The sequence below is a fragment of the Falco punctatus genome (genome assembly GCF_963210335.1).
Source record: "Falco punctatus genome assembly, chromosome: 5".
In the NCBI taxonomy this organism is placed as follows: Eukaryota; Metazoa; Chordata; class Aves; order Falconiformes; family Falconidae; genus Falco; species Falco punctatus.
The window spans coordinates 34,818,492-34,835,357 of record NC_137584.1 but is presented as its reverse complement, the minus strand read 5'-3'; the positions used below and the strand labels follow the sequence as shown (position 1 = coordinate 34,835,357).

The 16,866-nt window shown below is 44.8% G+C and overlaps 2 protein-coding genes across 9 annotated transcripts in view; both read right to left on the bottom strand.

Moving 5' to 3' along the window:
• Positions 1–16,866, bottom strand: part of LOC308064864 (uncharacterized protein) — a 279,371-nt gene that overhangs the window by 116,931 nt on the left and 145,574 nt on the right. The gene's annotated exons all lie outside the window — the stretch shown is intronic.
• LOC308064859 (b(0,+)-type amino acid transporter 1-like) overlaps positions 6–16,866 on the bottom strand; it is a 33,654-nt gene continuing 16,793 nt past the window's right edge. For 7 of the 8 annotated variants that reach the window (XM_080390015.1, XM_080390011.1, XM_080390014.1 and 4 more), the window contains 4 exons: positions 14,385–14,514; positions 12,316–12,440; positions 11,801–11,888; positions 6–10,005 (listed from right to left, as the gene is read on the bottom strand). In XM_080390015.1, coding sequence (XP_080246141.1) covers positions 9,772–10,005; positions 11,801–11,888; positions 12,316–12,440; positions 14,385–14,514 — 577 coding nt within the window. In that variant the 3' untranslated portion in view covers positions 6–9,771. Of the gene's footprint in view, positions 10,006–11,800; positions 11,889–12,315; positions 13,331–14,384; positions 14,515–16,866 lie in introns of those variants that run through there. The other variant, XM_080390018.1, reaches the window with a different exon arrangement.

Here is a 16,866-nt window from a genome sequence, read left to right as displayed (position 1 = left end):
CACTGATCTGCAGAGAAACACTGAGCTTGTGTGTGCGCTGCAGTGCCAAGCACAGGATTCTCTGTGGCTCAGCAGGAGCACTTGAGGGACAGTGACATCCTCCCACCAAGAAATGACAGAATGGTTCAGGTCACCTAAGCAGACCCCCACTCTCAGCACCTGTCCCTGGCAGCCTCCACCATCCACCTGGGGAGCTCAGTAGCAAAAAAACAGGGCTATAGGATTGGAGGGAGAGGATAGACCAGAAGGTCCATGTGGACATCCCCAGGGGGCCTCTTTAGTTTCATAGCGGAGAGAAGAAGTGAGATTTCCACCCCTGAAGCAGCAGATCACTCCAGCACCAGTCCAGGACAGTCTGCTCCCTGTATCATTGCTTTGGGGACTGCAGGCACTTTGGGGCACAACTGCCATCACGGTGCCTGGCTTTTCATGCAGGGGCTTCAGCCTCAAGTACCATCTCTAGCTACTGCTTGCCAAGCACATAACTAATCCTACTAAGCAACGCAATGCTGGGTGGGAAAGTGTCTGTTTTCTTTGATTCATAATACAAAGATGCAAAAAAACTACATCTCATTTGTACACCGAGTTAATCTTCCCCCTTTCCTCCACTCCTTCACCTTGGTTTCCACCAAATATATTTTATCCTTCTATTTGGTAGCTCCAAATCCGAGGCCTCCCCAGCTGATGACATTGTAGGCTGTGGAGCTGTCCCTGTTGCAACAGACTTCTGACTGTTCCATCTCTTGGTCTGCCTCTCCCAGTAACTCCAAAATGCTGTCCAGGTTTGCCCCTTTAGTCTGTTCTCATTTCTCCCTTCCTCTCCTGACCATTTCTCTGGGACATGCATTCAGCACCAGGCAAAATCCCTGTGGTTTTTTTTCAATAAATGTCAGGACAGAACCCAAGTCTAAGCCAAAGGCACCCACACAGAATGCTGAGATAGTGTTCTGGACGGCTTGGATCCTCCCACGGAAAGGATGCTCAGCATCCTGGGGGCAACATAGCTCCCAGGGCAGTGGCTTGAGTAAAGCCAGATAATGCATCATAACCCTGGAGAATTCACTGCTTGGAGTAGTAACAAAGGAACAGCATCATTACCAGGTTGAAGTAACCTGATAATATCCAAAGTGCTTTTAGCAAATTAATTAGCTATAGCTAATGCCTTCCATGGCTGGCTCGCTACAGCTGCCTGGGACATTTTCAGAGCAGGCAGCCAAATTTTTTTCCCTTTCTGCATTTTATTTTCTATGTCCTCTTAAAAAGAAAGGTCTATCATTCTTACATGTAATCTTTGCTTTGCAAGCTTTATGACATGGGTTACATATCTCTATTTCTGCTTGAAGCTGCACCAATACAAGACATCTCTGTGGCTGCTGACATGTCATGAGCATGGATCCAGGTGTTCACTACAGGAGAGGCAGAGGAGGGTGATATGTCCTTGTGGACAAGCTGAGCTGGTGGACCAATAACTGTTTTTCTTCTGCCCCAGGAGGAATACACTTCCCTGCTGTCCTACCTGAGGGAATGCTGGAAAGGGAAAACTGAGTTTGTTTGCCCGTCCCACCTCTTCTAAGAAAATGCTCCTGGAGGAAACACTGTCCCACAAAGCATTTCCATGGGTCACGCTTTGTATGTGTGATCTGAAGTGTGTTGAACTGCATAGTAGTTGGGGCTCCAGGACATATACTGCATCCACTGAAAACACAAGCGTTTTTCTTCTGCATAGTTCAGACTTTATATGGTGCAGTCATGCTGAGATGGTCTCTGGCAAAAGGTTTCATTTTTGAGAGGGTTTCTGCATATGTACAGTACCTAGCAAAATGGAGGTCCTGATTCACAGCTACAGCTTCTGTGTTATGGACCAACCTATCATAAAATAATGCTAACTTTCTTCCACCAAAGCACTGAGCAATGGAAAAACTACATCTAATTGACCCTTGGCCATTAGGCCACGTGCACTCTGTTTGCACTCATCTTGGACAGTGAAATGAAAGTCAGATTCACTTTGTGCTCAGTTACACAACTCAAGTCTTGAGTTTTACCCTGTGGGTTTCCAGCAAGCCTTGTGCTCAGCTGGGCAAGGTCCTGCACGCTCCGGGAGGCGCCTCCTGCTTTCCAAACAGCTTTGATCTCACGACAAGACAAAGAGACGGGGGTTTTAAAGTGTGCTACAAAACTACCTCTGGGCTTATCCAGCTCCAGCACAAAAGCATTTCATCTGGATTTCCAGCATGGCAGGGGAATGGTTATGTTTCAAATACAGCCATGAATAATTCAGTTCTCATGAATCTGCCTGACTTCATAGGACTTGTGCTGATTTGAGCCTGATAAACTGTCATCCTTTCTAACCGGCACTGCTTTAAGCAAAAAAGCAATGGCCCTTAGGAGAATCTCCTGCCCCGGGGCAGGGAGAGGTTGCTGCCGGGCACTAGTTGCAGCCCTGGAGAGGTCTCCCTGATGATGTTCACCGGGCGGCTCTGGTGGGTGCAGGACCACGCGTGCCTGGGGCACAGCGAGGGGCTCACAGGTGCAGGGACCAGGAGGACCTGCTGAGGAGGGCAGGACCTGTTCCCCCTCCCACTTCCAGCTACAGGATCCTCCTTTTCCCTTGTGCAAGAGCTGGCCTTTGTATGACCAGGAGCAAAGCTGATTGATCTCATTCACTTGCACTCAAAATTAGGTTTTCTGCTGTTTCAGCGGATCGCCCCGTGCGGGGGTAGCAGAGAGCGGGCCCTGGGGGAGCAGTGGGCTGCACGGGGGCTGCGCGGGGGCTGCCTGCCGGTGCACCACGGAGCCACCTCGGCCTGCGAGCTGAGCCCTTCATCCGGGGGCTGCCACCGCCACCTGCCGGCGCCCAGCTCCTCTGCAAAATCCTGTTTCCTCTGCAAAATTCTACCTATTTCCTCCCCGAATTCCTACCTATCTCCTCTGAAAAATCCTACCCAGATCCTCTGCAGAGTCCTATTTCCTCTGCAAAATCCTATTTTCACTGCAAAATCCTATTTCCTCTGCAAAATTCTACCTATTTCCTCTCCGAATTCCTACCTATCTCCTCTGAAAAATCCTACCCAGATCCTCTGCAGAATCCCCTCCATGGCCTGGAGCTGCTCGACTGATGCCCTCAGCTCCAATAGCCGCCTGTTGTTAGTGGGATACTCACCCATGCCTTGGGGACAACAGCATGGGGGACTGCTCACCCACATGTCTGAGCTAAGGAAGCTGAGGTTTGAGCTGAGGTTTCAGTGCCCACCCTGCCCACCGCCTTCCCTGTCAGCCTCACCTGTACCACAGTCAGGTCTCCTGAGAATAGTACTTTAAGTGTTGCCAGGGACCTTTTGCACTGCACATCTAAGGAATGGTGTTTTTTGAACAAAGTAATTAAATGAGAGCGGAAAAACAGGCAGGGGGTTGCTGGGCAGGTTGGCAGCACAGCCCTCGGGGCAGGAGAGGCAGGAAGTCTCGCTGCTGAGGGAGACTGGGGTGAGATAACCCATTAGGAAGTTGGTGAAGACTGCAGGGGATTTTTAAGGACCATCTCTGACCCCACAGTGGCTTTGAGTTCAGGCAGCACCAAGGGGATGAAAAATCACCATATGCTTCTTCACCCACAGTCATGCTCGTGCCTGGTGCGTGGGGAGCTGAATACAAACCCCCAGCAGGATTCAGTATAAACTTTTCTGCTCAATTCAAGGGGCACAGCTGTCTGCCTCTCTGTGGGCATCAGGGATTCCAGGGACCCCAATCCTTGGGATATTTTGCAGCGTCACCTGGACACGTTCAAATACATGCTTCACATCCAACCTCCTTTGCACTTTCTTGCTGTGCATGAGACACGGCTCCTGCCTGCAAGGTGCTCACATGGCCCTGCTGGACTGGCATCCACCCGAGGACACCGAAGCGGTGGCTTAGCTGGTATGACTTACAGGAGTGGCCCTTCAGCCAGAAAAAAACCCTGCATATTTTCTGCAGTCTGTACACACTTAATATAGGTTAGAGGTAAAAGGGGTGCTTGGCCTAGGTAGAAAAGGACTATTGGCATCTCTTGACCTTCTGCTTCCTATTCAGTCAGATGATTTCCTTTTACTTACGAACTTGAATGAACTAAGCTTCACAACAGCTCATCAAGGCTAAAGTCTCATTAGTCTCCTTTTACACAGGGTGAGATGCGAGTGGAAAGCTAAGCATGCAGAGCCCAGGAGTATGGTCACATCAAAGGAAGGAGGACAGCAGGACCAATATTCTGAGAGATCCCTGGGGCAGCTCTGGATGCCTAATTCAGGAACTGCGAGCAGTGAGGCTGTGGTGCTGCCCCTTGTGCCAGGGCTCATACCTTCTGCTGAAAATATGTGTTTGTTCTGGAGCTGCCTCTTCAGAGGAATTGTGACCTGTTCATGAAGTATGGAAACCACAGGCTGAGCAATGGGAAAAGGCAAAATACTAAACTGTTGCTCTATTTTGTCCATTGATGACACAGATGTGCTGTGGAAAAAATAGATTACAAACTAAAAGATAAGCCCAAAATGTACAAACAGAAAGGAAAGAGATTAACGTTGAACAAACAACTTTTATTCTGGCACTTTTGAACTTCTGGGCATGTGTCTTTGCTGCTCAGGTGTTGCCCGTGTCTGGATTTCACATAGGTAATTCAGGCACACAAGCCAAGACTCACACATACAGGAATTTGCTTTCAATCTACTTCTCATTTTCCCTTTTCCCAGCTCCCCCGTTGGCTGTCATATCACCGCATGAAAACCAGGGCATAGTCCATGAAATTAAACAATAAGAATTAATGACCAACCTTTAGAAGAAAGAGATGATCATTTATCTGCCAGACACTCAAGCCATAGGGTTCGCTGCCTCTGAGGACAAATCTGACATGGTAGCTTGATTCTAAAAACAGATGGGCTATTTCACTACCCTCCTAGCCTCACTGCTAATTCACAAACCTAAGACCACCCTTTTATTGTATGACTCTGAGACTACATAGTGTTTTAGCAAAAATCATTCCTTTGTGAGAAATGAGTCACATACACAAAGACCCTGATGATACTTGACTAGCTAGTCAATAAATGATAAAGTGCAAGATATAGATCCCTCTAAACTGCTAGACTGAGTCATCCTGACAGGTAGATTTATCACAGCCTATCCAAAGTTGCTAATACTAGCACCAGCTGTATAAAATGAGGGTTTGACATGGCCTTCCACTGAGTCAGCTGAAACTCTTAGAAGTGTGCACCTTTACGTAGAAGCTACAGCTACATCAGTGACTTGATATCTGGTCACCATCTGGTAACAAGTACCACAACAGTTGAACCTGGAGCCAATGTTGTTCAGTGTCTTCATGGGCAACCTGGATGATGTGATAAAATGTGCTTTCAGCAAATTTGCAGGTGGTAATAAATTAGGGGGAGAAGCTGACATGCCAAATGGTGGAGCTTCGATCCAAAGGCACCCAGAGAAACCCGAGGACTGGGCTGGCAGATGCATCCTGCAGTTCAGCAATGGGAAGCATTAGTCCTGCATCTGGATGCATCTGTGTGCATCAGCACAGGCTGGGAACCGACTGGCTGAAAGGAGCTGGGGTTACATGTACTGGCCCTACATTAGCAGTACAGTCAGCGGATCAAGGGACATCAGTGTCCCTACAGACTCAACACCTGTGAGGGTGCACTTGGAATGTGGCATCCAGTTCTCTGACCCCTGCCAAGTCCAAAAGGGAAGCACAGGAACTGGGGAGGGTCCATCAGAGAGCTCCCAGGGTGGTTAGAGGCCTAGAGCACTTCACCTACATGAAAAAGCTGAGGGAGTTGGGCTTGTTGAGTCTGGCAAAAAGAGGCTGCTCCATAAAGGAGAGTTACAAACATGATGGAGCCAACCTCTTTGGCAGTAGCAGATAGTACAGTGAAGGGCAACAGCCACAAGCTGTGGCTTGAGAGGTTCAGACTGGACTTCAGGAAAATTTTCTTATCAGAAGGGCAGCACAGAGAGATGGTGAGCTCTCCATCCTCGGTGTTTTCCAAGACATGGTGAGACAGAGTCACAGGTGACCTAATCTAAGATGGGGAACAGTCCTGCTCCAAACAGGGCGTTGGACTACAGACCTCCAGAGGTCAATTCCAATGTACACTTTAATGGTCTATGATTCCAAGAGTAGGATGTATTTATCTCATCTCTGAAACTGGAAGCTCTACAATCCCCTTAGCATTGCTGAGAGGGTCCAGTAAGGCCTTGATTACTCCCTATGTCCCAGGAAAGCAGGAGAGACTGAACACCAAACCCTCTGCACTGGCAGAAACTGATACGATAAATTCAGCCAATCCAATCAGGTGAACTGTATTTCTGCAACAGAGGAAAATTAAAATCATTACGGATTCTGTGCTGTCTCACCCAAGGGGAAATTTCTCCTCAGCCACAAATTATGATAATCACTTAAACTTGGGCATATGAGTAAGGCTTATCAGAAAATAACCAAAGGAGGATTTTCTGTAGCTTCTCACACACTGGACCATCCTTGACTGCCCCCAGGCGTAGCCCATCTCTGATGCTTCTGAAGAAGTTGGGAAAAACCCCACTTTGTGCACCAAAGTAAAACTCCAGACTAGTGGTTGCAGGTTGCCAGCTGAAGCATGGGATTCAATTATACTCAGGGTCTTGAGGTGAAGTATAGATCTTATGACTACCTTGATGGCAATGCTGGTAGTCCAGTTTTTCTCAGAGCCCATGAAGGAAGGGGCTAAGCACATGTCACAGGGCTCTGGAGCTTCAGAGACAGACAGGACCAACATGAGCTTACAGTACAACCTGTACACGCCATGGCAACTTTAATGCTCTGCCTGCTGTCATGTTTGTTGCTGTGCTGTAGTAACGAAAAGTAAGGATGTGCTGCCTCTTCCTGAAACTTCTATTTCAAATGTCTAATGAAGGAAAGAGAGATTCTGATTTGCATATGCTGGGTTTGAAAAAGATAAGCAATCATTTTGAAAAATAAGATTATGCACATCCAAGCACCCACACGTGTAGTTAAACCTTCCATCCAATGAGAGATAAGCCTGATGCTGACTGTTTATGTTCATGCAGTAAAAATTTCTATCGAATTGTTTTTCTTGGATGGAAAGCAAACCACCACATCAACTCACTTCATTTTAATGTCCATTTTATTGTAATTATCTTGCCATTCTCTGAGCTTTCAGCATCTTGTTTTGGTACTATAAACACCTGTGCTTGCAAACTCTAGGCAGCATAAAAAGAACATCTTGTTACAATAATATCTATAGAAAATGAGATTGATGCAAAATATAATACTTGCAGCTTTTCAGCTCCCCTTTATCCATACACCAACCAATACCATATAAAGGCTACTTATTCAAAGTGTTAAGTCTTTTTGTGTTCATTATCATTGTTCATATGTCACAGCTGCACAGAAAGAAAGGATGGGTTACATGGTAAGATGCTTGATGAGACCTTGGGAGAGACAGTCACATTTTCCACACATTTCATGTGCAAGCCACTTAACCCTTTCATCTTCTCATCATCTATACTATACCCATAATGTCAAACAGCAGCAATAACTCCTGTTCCACAAGAATTACGTGCAGACAGTATCAACCCTGATTATATTTAGGTACAGAAGGACAGGTGTTTCAAGCCACAAATATCGTGCATGTCTTTAAGCCTTTAAGTTCCCACTTTTTTGATATGGACTGTAGATCTTCAAAAGAGCACAGTCCCATGTGGCTGGTTCCATAAATATGTGTAGGAAACAGCAACTGTTAAAAAAATATATATAATCATAGAGATAGTATTATCCTCATTTTTAGATAAGTAGCTGGGATATAGCTCCTTTGAGAAGCTTGCCTGACATCAGATGAAGAGCCTAGGGCAGTGGTGGGAAGTTAACCTAGAGCTCCTGAGCTCATCAGTCATTTAAGTACACACTCTCTATCAGGGAGGGAAGACAAGGTGGCATTCCAAGAATTTTGCATTGTCATGGGATTCAGGAGGGAAAACTGTTCCTTCATTGGCCTTTGTTGACAACTCCAGTAAGAAGCAGTGGAAGGAAATCCCCCTAAACACTGTTTAAGCTAAGGATTTAGAAGATGAGCAGCAACTGGCCAATTCCATTAGCATACCTAACACTTGGAAAAAAACACTGTTGCATCTGTGTAGCTGCTGGTATCAGCACTCAGAGGAACAGAAGGGGTGGGTGATGTGGCAGAGTTAGATTGTTATCAGATACACAGCTCTGAGATGGGCTGGAAGAGACCTGGAGGATCAAGTGACCCTGTTCCAGGAATGTGGTGTTAGGTACAGGTCTGCAGAAGACCAAGCTGACAAAGTTAACCTGGGTAACATTCGGTACTTTGAGATAAAACAAGACATTTTAGGGACTAACACCTAGACCTTTTTAGCCTATGGCAGGACAGGTCCCATTCAGGAACAACCTGTACAAGTGGAAAGAAAAGTGTGTAATGTCTCTTTCTCCCCTAGAATAAAAGAAAAAGCATTCAGCCTCAGAGTAACGGGAAAACAGCCACTGCAGTGTGTTAGGGGTGTTAGGTGTGGGTGAAAGCACAGCCCCTGACTTTTTTGTGTTGTGCCTTTAGAATCTTGGAAACTGGTGGAAATGGCTGTGGTGGAAAATGTACAAGAACTGAGATCTCACCACCTTCCTGCACACTGACCTCATGGTGAAGAAATTTTCCTGAAGTCCGGCCTGAATACCTCAAGCAACAACTTGTGGCTGTTGTCCCCCACCACCACTACCAAGAAGAGCCTGGCCCTTTGTCTTCACAACTCCCTCTTGAACCCAGCAGGACCCAATGCTGGGTGCAGCATTTCAGGTGTGTCTTCTCCAGTGTTGAGTCCAAAGGGACAGAGCATTTCTTTGATCTGCTGGCCACACTTCTCCAAACGTAGCCTAGTATGTGGTTTCTTTAATTTGCAATGAGAGTATCTTTCTGGCTCATTTGCTGTAGTTTGGGTTTTTTTGCTCACTTTGTCACAAGTGACAAAGACAAATTATTTGTCTTTGGGGGAATTACAGGAAGGTTATCGAGTGACTGTCGCTACTTGAGTGATGTTGCCTGTGTTTGCACTATGACTGGATGGATCCCTGACGACAAGTGCCTTCTCAACTGAGTAAACTACAGAGCTTCAAAGCACTTCTCATCTTCATCAGAAGTTTTTCTACAGGAGATACAGGATGACTTCTGAGACAGAGAAAGGACTGTTGGACTGTGCACCTGGAACTGAAGGAGCAAGGGAAAAGCAAGCTCCCAAAGCAAATACCTGAGTGAAAAAGTTTTTTTTGTTGTGAACACAGTGTATCCATGCTTCATTTACTGGAGGAGCTCTGTGGTCACAGTGGGCAGAACTAGGTGGAAATAATTGAAGGCATTACCAGGAATGGCTTAGGGTCACAGCCTGCTATAGGAATAATATTTCATTTTCAGTCTTTTTTTGCCTGTTGCCTTGAAATATAAGAGCTAAGGGTTTGGTGAACACCTGTTCTTGGGATGGAAAATTCAAAAACATATATTCTTTTGGAACCTGTATGTAATCTACCAAGGCAGAGCTGAAAATGGGAAAAACATGTCCCCAAAATTTTAAGGAAATGTGAGGAGTCATGGCTCTAGTCCCTCTCAGCTAGGCATTTTACTGATGATTTCTTTCTACTCACTCTCCCTTACAGAATATTTTCTAAGCCTTGAAAACCAAGGTGCTGGGATAAACCATGAGGGGCAGGCAGCCATAAGCCAGGAGGGTGTTATCTCAGTTTGCATCCTTAGTGGTTGGAGCAACTTCCAGGAACAACTGGAGATGTAAAGTGACTCTTTGTAAAAAGTGAGAGTGGCGCTTATAGCGAACCAGTGGGAAATAAAGAATGATGCCACTGAAAATGAACAGGACGATGTAGAGGATCTCAATCTGGGGTTGATCAATGATGGGAGCTAACACCAGGTACACAGCTGCTATCAGCACAATTACAGGGATGAGAATTGGGACCTGTGAAAGAAAAAAAATCTGGCGTCAAGACTCACGTAATCATGGGCCACTGTGGGTCTGGACATCCCTGAAACTTTTGCAGGTGAAAACCTGCTGCAACCTGAGGTGTTACCTAGAGATCTCAATTAATCCAGGCATCCTGTTTCTCAGCCCACCCCCACTCCAAGGCTGAACATCCCTTCAAGAGCTACACCATCACCACACACCCTAATCCCTGGTCTTCCCTGCCCTCCTAGACATGAAATTGCAAACTACTGTTCTTAGTGCCAGGTCTGTTCTTGCTCTCCCTACTACCTTGCATCCAAAAGCTGAGCTGTAGATCAAACACACAGCAACGCATACAAATTACATAACTGAACCTTAGCACCCTTGGGCAAAAAAGGTTTATTCATGTGTTGACAACTAGGTGGACAGGCAACTTCAGAGGGTATTTCTGTAAGTCTGGTCAGGAAACATTTAAATTTAAATTTGAGGCCGTTCTCCCTCAAAGGCTAGTGAATGCACAAGAGAAAATGATTTCACAAGGTGAAAAACTGAACATTCAAGCTGGGATTTTCCTTTTTTTTTGCTTTTGTGACCCTTGTCCAACACAAGGGCACTGATATAGACTGAAGGAAATGTTGTTCATGGTTACCTGTGGGGGCAGGGAGAAGACCTGCCGTTGACTTCATCTGTCTTAGTGGGATGCTCTACTCTGCTCTGCTCCCCCCACACCGTGTTCTAACACTTCTGGCAAAATGCTAATAAAAATTATTTTCAAACCAAGGGCAACCTTTCCCTTAAATACAATCCTGCAATACACATACTGATTCTGCAGGACATCAGCCACAGACTGTCAGTTGACCTGGAACCTTTAGGTGTGAGTTGCATCTAGTTAAGGAAAGAGTTAGGCCATCAAGCCAAAGGCTGCAGCAGGCTGACACCCTCACATGCCATCCACAGGCCTGAAGGACATGGGAGTGTTATACAATATATGAAACACTGTTGTAGAAACAGAACTTCTTTTCCTTGAAGCCCATTCTGCCACAAGTTGGGTGAACATCCTCATCCAGCATCCTAATTTCAGGACAGAGCCACAGAAGCCAGCAACTGCAAAACTTAATAGAACACTGTTCTTCATGTTGAGCCCCATAGGACACTTGATATTGTTTTGCACAGCCTGGCAGTGTCGCCCTGTCATCTATATCCTGGAGGAACCCTATGAAAACGGGGCTGTTCCTGTTCATGCATTCTTTTCTGTAAAAATATTTCCCTTTGTTACTGAGGAAGCGCTACAGCTCAACTCACGGCACCGGGGGAAGAACAGGTAACCCCTGATTTCTTTCCAATTAGCTGTTTTACTGGAAACAAACCTGTCCCCTGGCCATCTTAAAAGACTTGGGCCATTCTGGGTGAGTATTTTGTCCTCTGCAAGGTTCTTACACCTGGGCTGCCCTCTGAGGAGTGTGACCAAACTCTGAGACCATAAACAGGTGATTGCATTTTTTATCAGAATCATCCTTCATTTTCCTCTTAAATCTCTTGGAAAAAAAGAGGATATGGTAGATATATTTTCCACACTCAGGGGGCAGAGCATTATTAGCTTATCAAGACAGAATTCAGACTTGACTTATGCCTATATATTCACACTATCTTGCCCCTTGTTGATTTTGCGGAGATAAAACATGAAATTAAAAAACGACCACCACACTAAATCTGTAAGCAACCAGCCCAGTGCTCGCTCTTTCCTCATAATGCTTGTAGTCATTTGGGCAATGTAGGAAAAGGGTTTGAGGGTTTTATGTTATTACTTCACCTTGTAAGATCTTGGCAGTTCTGGTTTCTTGATTTTTAAATACAGGAGGCCAGAAATAGTCATGCCATAGAAAAACCATGCTATAAAACTAGGAGAGAAAAAAAGAAAAAAAAGACAGCATTACATTTGGGGTGAGATCATCCAGGAATGTCAGGCCTGACTTGCAGATCCCAGATGTTCATCTTTCCAATTAAAAAGGAGAATATTGATATAAATTTAGTAGTTCTTCTGTTCATTTCCTTTCCAGCACAAACAATGAGAACTTTAGAATGATCTGAATATTATAGATTTGTTTCAATATGAGGATGAATCACATCCAGTTAAGTATGTAGTGACAGAAGCATTCATGCATTGCAAAGATGCTGGTTCCTAAGCTCTTTTCTTTCTTCCCTTCCTCCCCTCCACAATATTGGTTAGGAAGCAATAGCCCCAGCTCATAAAAAAAACCAAAAAAAACACAATGTAAAAAAACCAGGAGCACGGGGGATGCAAACAGAAACGCAACACATACATACCTGAAAAAGTTCACGATACTGGTGAAGCTTCCTGATACTACCATTATTAAAGACACAGCAGATGTAAACAGCAGAGCAGGGGAGGGCGTGAGGCATCGCACATGAGCCATAGACAGAATGTCTGGCTGAAAGCCAAAGCAAAACAATATACCATCATGTCACACACCCAGACGTACTTACTCATTCCCCTCAGCTGCTGGTGGGAGCTCTGCCTGCAGCCAGAGCCACTCTTGATCATCAAATAAACATAACATAAAAGCAGTTCAGCTCTGAGGAGTGTAAACATGGAAACTCCCCCTCAAGAATATTTTTATTGTTTCTCATTGATTTTATATCAAATATGCTCAGTTTGGGCAGTCAAGATGAGGTTTTCAAACTACTAGTGTGACAGACTAAGGCCAAGTCAAATCAGAGCTTTCCTGGTGATCATCAGGACCTTGTGCATGGTCCCACTATTCTGCTCTCTGTCATGTCCCTCTGGGACTTTACTTCTTTTGGGATGCCTGGAAAATGAGACGAGGAGTACTCCTGAAACAATTATGCAACTAACCACAAAGAAAAACAGGATTTGTTCCAGAACACAGAGAGAATCATTAGCCTCTTTATTGCTTGGTTCATTGGGAAAGTTTAATGAGAAAGGCTTCTCTTTTTCCCTCCCCCCACCCCCCTAATTTCCAACCAAGATATCACGCAAGAACTTCTTCTAGAGCTGAGTGTCTGAGAAATGGCATTAAACGTTCAACTCAACCGATATGGTCAAATTCAGGCCATCTGTGAACTGCTTAGCACAGAGTTGACCACGATAAAGCAGACACCATCATCAGTAACAGAAACTGTGGAACCAGTAACCACCAACCCAGTCATCTCCACCAACCTGGCAACTCATATACATCAAAGATTCCCTCCTATGTACAAGGAGTGGAGCGATATCCTTCACACCTGAGAGCAGAAATGCCAGATGGCGTGGGGAGGAAGGACCAAAGAAGGAGAAAGGTCCAAGAGGAACACAACTTGCCTGCTCAAAACAGAGGACAAATGTAACTCAGCTCAAGCACTAAGAAGGAGAAGCGTGCCTGTGAGTGAGGGGGTCCATACCAGCAGGTGGAATGCAGCAGCAGCCTCAGGAGCTTGTATGGCCAGGTACCAGCAACTGGGGAGACTGGGATTCAGGGGCAGATACTGAGCAGACTGAATGTCTGAGCCCAGCTGCTGGAGGGACCCACATTGTACATATGTATATATCTATATTTCCCACTAACAGAGCCCTGATCAGCCAAAGATGGGAACAAGATGAGGCCCTTGGTGTGGGATGTGCTAGTGTTTGTGTGAGCACTAAGCGTGTCTATATGTAAATCTGTGTGCCCTGCTATCTGTATATGTATATATACAAATATACATGTATGTATGTGTGTATATATATGTTGTGTACTTGTGTTTGTATGTGTGCGCCTATTGGGAATATATGATGAATTTACCGGTTGGACCAGGGAGTATGGAGCTGCAGCAGCCTGACCTCTGCTGGGCTACCAGATTTGGCTCCACCTGACAAAACGAATTAAAAACCCCAGCTAGGGAAGGTGGAAGGCTCAGCATCACCTTGTAATTGCTATGAAGCTTGAAGAGCAGAGACATCCGATGCTACATCTGAACTGGACTACACCACGGGAAGGACGGAACACCCCTGAGACCAGCTTGCGTAGTCTGTATTGCATGCAAAGGCAGTGTGCCAGTGCTGGGCTACCTTCCCAGAGTGAGCAAGGATGCCTTACAGCATGCAAGCATGGCCAGGTTTCCCTTCCCTGGCAGGTGTATTAGCTAGGTCACCACAGAGCCTGTGCCAGGTGCTCCAATACGGCAAGCGGTATTTCAGTTGTTCATTTCAAAGCGGTTCTTAAAATTCAGGTTAGAGGTAATTATGTCTCTTTCCGAAATTACGTGGCTGAAGAAGAAATCCAGGAGACAACATACACATTACATTCAAAAAAGATGGGGAAGAAATTCTTTGAACAAGAAACAAACCCCTAAAGAGCTATCATGCTACAAGCCAGACCCCATTTTTTTGTCCTTACCATATGGCCTTCCCTCGCAGCAATGTAGCACACACGGCCTCCACTAAAGAACGTGCCATTGGATGAACCAAATGTAGACAGTGCCACCGACAGGGAGATGACCCACGCCCAATTGCCCAGGACTTTGTCCCTGAGGTGAAAGAGTTCACACCATAACATCCAGCTCACAGATGTATCAAATACTCATCATAGAACCAGACAGGTTTCTTCCCTCCATTATTCTCACTGAAATTTTTTCCAAAGCCTTTCTAATGATTTAAAGCCTTCTTCCAGTTCCCATATTTAGTCACTGATCCAGAGAAGGCAGCTTTTCTTCCTGCCCAGTGTATATATATCTACATCTGTTGACACTGCAATAGTGTACAAATCTGTCACAACAGGCAAGACCCCATTTTTTGTGTACAGATGCTGTGGCACGAATCCTGGAGATACTGCTATTACAGCAAATAATATTAGCTTGGAAAGCGCAGAAAAACTGTTTCCACCAGACCTGAAGAAATATCCTGCACTATAACCTCTTCCCTAATATGCATAAGAATTTAACCCTTTAATCCCATAATCACTCATTTCTGCTACTCTGTGACTAAGGCTTAAGCCAAAGCAATTGTTTAAATTCCAGGAGTTTGGTTCTACAACATATTCAGACGTTTATGGTTTGCTTTCTCCATAACAGAAGAAGTAGCAGGGTTACAAATAGAGTTTGAGGTAAATATTTGCAAGATGTGATAATCTTCGCACCTGAAAGTGAAGCTTGTCTTCTGGAATGAAGCAGCATGAAGATTATTAATTGAGTAATAAATGCTGGTGTTTGGGGATAACTGTCACATACACATATACACACAAATACACTACTAATCTAATTGGCAAAAATTCCAAATTCAGAAGTTTTTTAGAACACTTTATATTTCCATCTAAATTGTACGTCTTTATGCCCTAAGAACTCTTTTTTAGTATCACCTATCCCAAACATTCAAAAATCAAGAGCTGGGCTTTCTAAAGTCATGGCAGGAGCTTATCTATCACAACAACTTAAAAAATGTAGTTTAGAAGCTTAATACCTGGGTTATGGTCCTTCAGGCTTTGAGTTAAGCTAATTACAATAACCAGAACGAAAATGTTTTCCCTTTTTCAAAATGATGGAATCTGGGTATCTCCTATAATCATGTGACTCCACAACCATAAGGTCTCAAGGGAAAACAACATATATCACAAAAGTAATAGTAAAATCTGTAGCAATTGTGTATTTTTGCTTTTATAAGTTTGGTGCTTTGCTGTTTGGACCCTGAAAATGAACTATGGGCACTACTGTGAGTCACTTCTACCAAGCAAACTGAGATCTGCAGTTGATAAATCACAGACATCAGCAAAACGCTGGGGAGAGTTTCATGAGCTCCTTTGTGGCTGTACCTCTCACCACTGAACAATGTTTCTCTCTGGCAGTTTTCTTATACGGGGAGTAAACATTTAAATGTGATATGTCTTCCTCTGTGGCTTTTTTTATATTCCTCCCACCCTTACTTACTGACCTGAATAGCTACATCTCTTGCTCATGAACCACAGCCGTTACACCCTCCTCAACCAGTGGCCATCCACCTATCCTCCAGGCTTTTGAGTGTCCAGCTTTCTGGCTGCTAGTTCAATGTTTCTTCCTGAATTGCACTCTCAGGGTGAAAAGATTAATCAGGCAGGAAAAGGAGATGTGTTAAAAAGGAGGAAGCTCACAAATAACTTGTTAATCAGGAATGATGGGAAAGGAAGTGCAGAGAAAGTTCATGACACTGCAGCTTAGTGAGGCTTTGTAACCTGCTCAAACAAAGCACTAGACCTTTAAAAGCTCCTATTTATAATGACATTAAAGCTGTTACAGAATGCATCCAGCAAGAGCTCAGTCAGACCTTCAAACGAGATTTTGTGAAATGCACACAGAAGCAAAGTCACTGATGACTTTCTAGGAAGAGGATGAGCAGCAACATAATCTGGATATATTGTGTCACCATTTCTGCCATATGACTCATTTAGGGCTATCACGGATTCTGTGTCTTTGGAAATATTTAGACTAAGGCTGGATGCTCTGGTGGAAGATCATCTGGTTAGGAGTTGATGGTGCCTACATCTCTTATGACAGTCTCTCCCTTCTCTTCCTAAAATCCTTGTCTTGCGGAGAGGTTGTTTAATATCACAAACATTTCAGGCTGACAACAGGTACAAATAGTTTCTTTGCAACTCTGAAAAAACAAATGCCAATTTGAAGATACAATTACCAAAGGCACCCAACTCCTTCTCAAAGGTGGTGTAGAGATCAGTGTCATTTTCCATTTCCCCACAGATGGAGAAACTGAACCAAAAGACTCTGGTCTGATCTAATTCCAGGTGCTGAGTGGACAGCAATCACTCAGTTGGCTCCTGTCTCACTCCCAAACCACTGCCTCTGCATTAGTGGGTGGCATATTGTCCTCTCCACGTTTCTGGAAATATCTAAAAT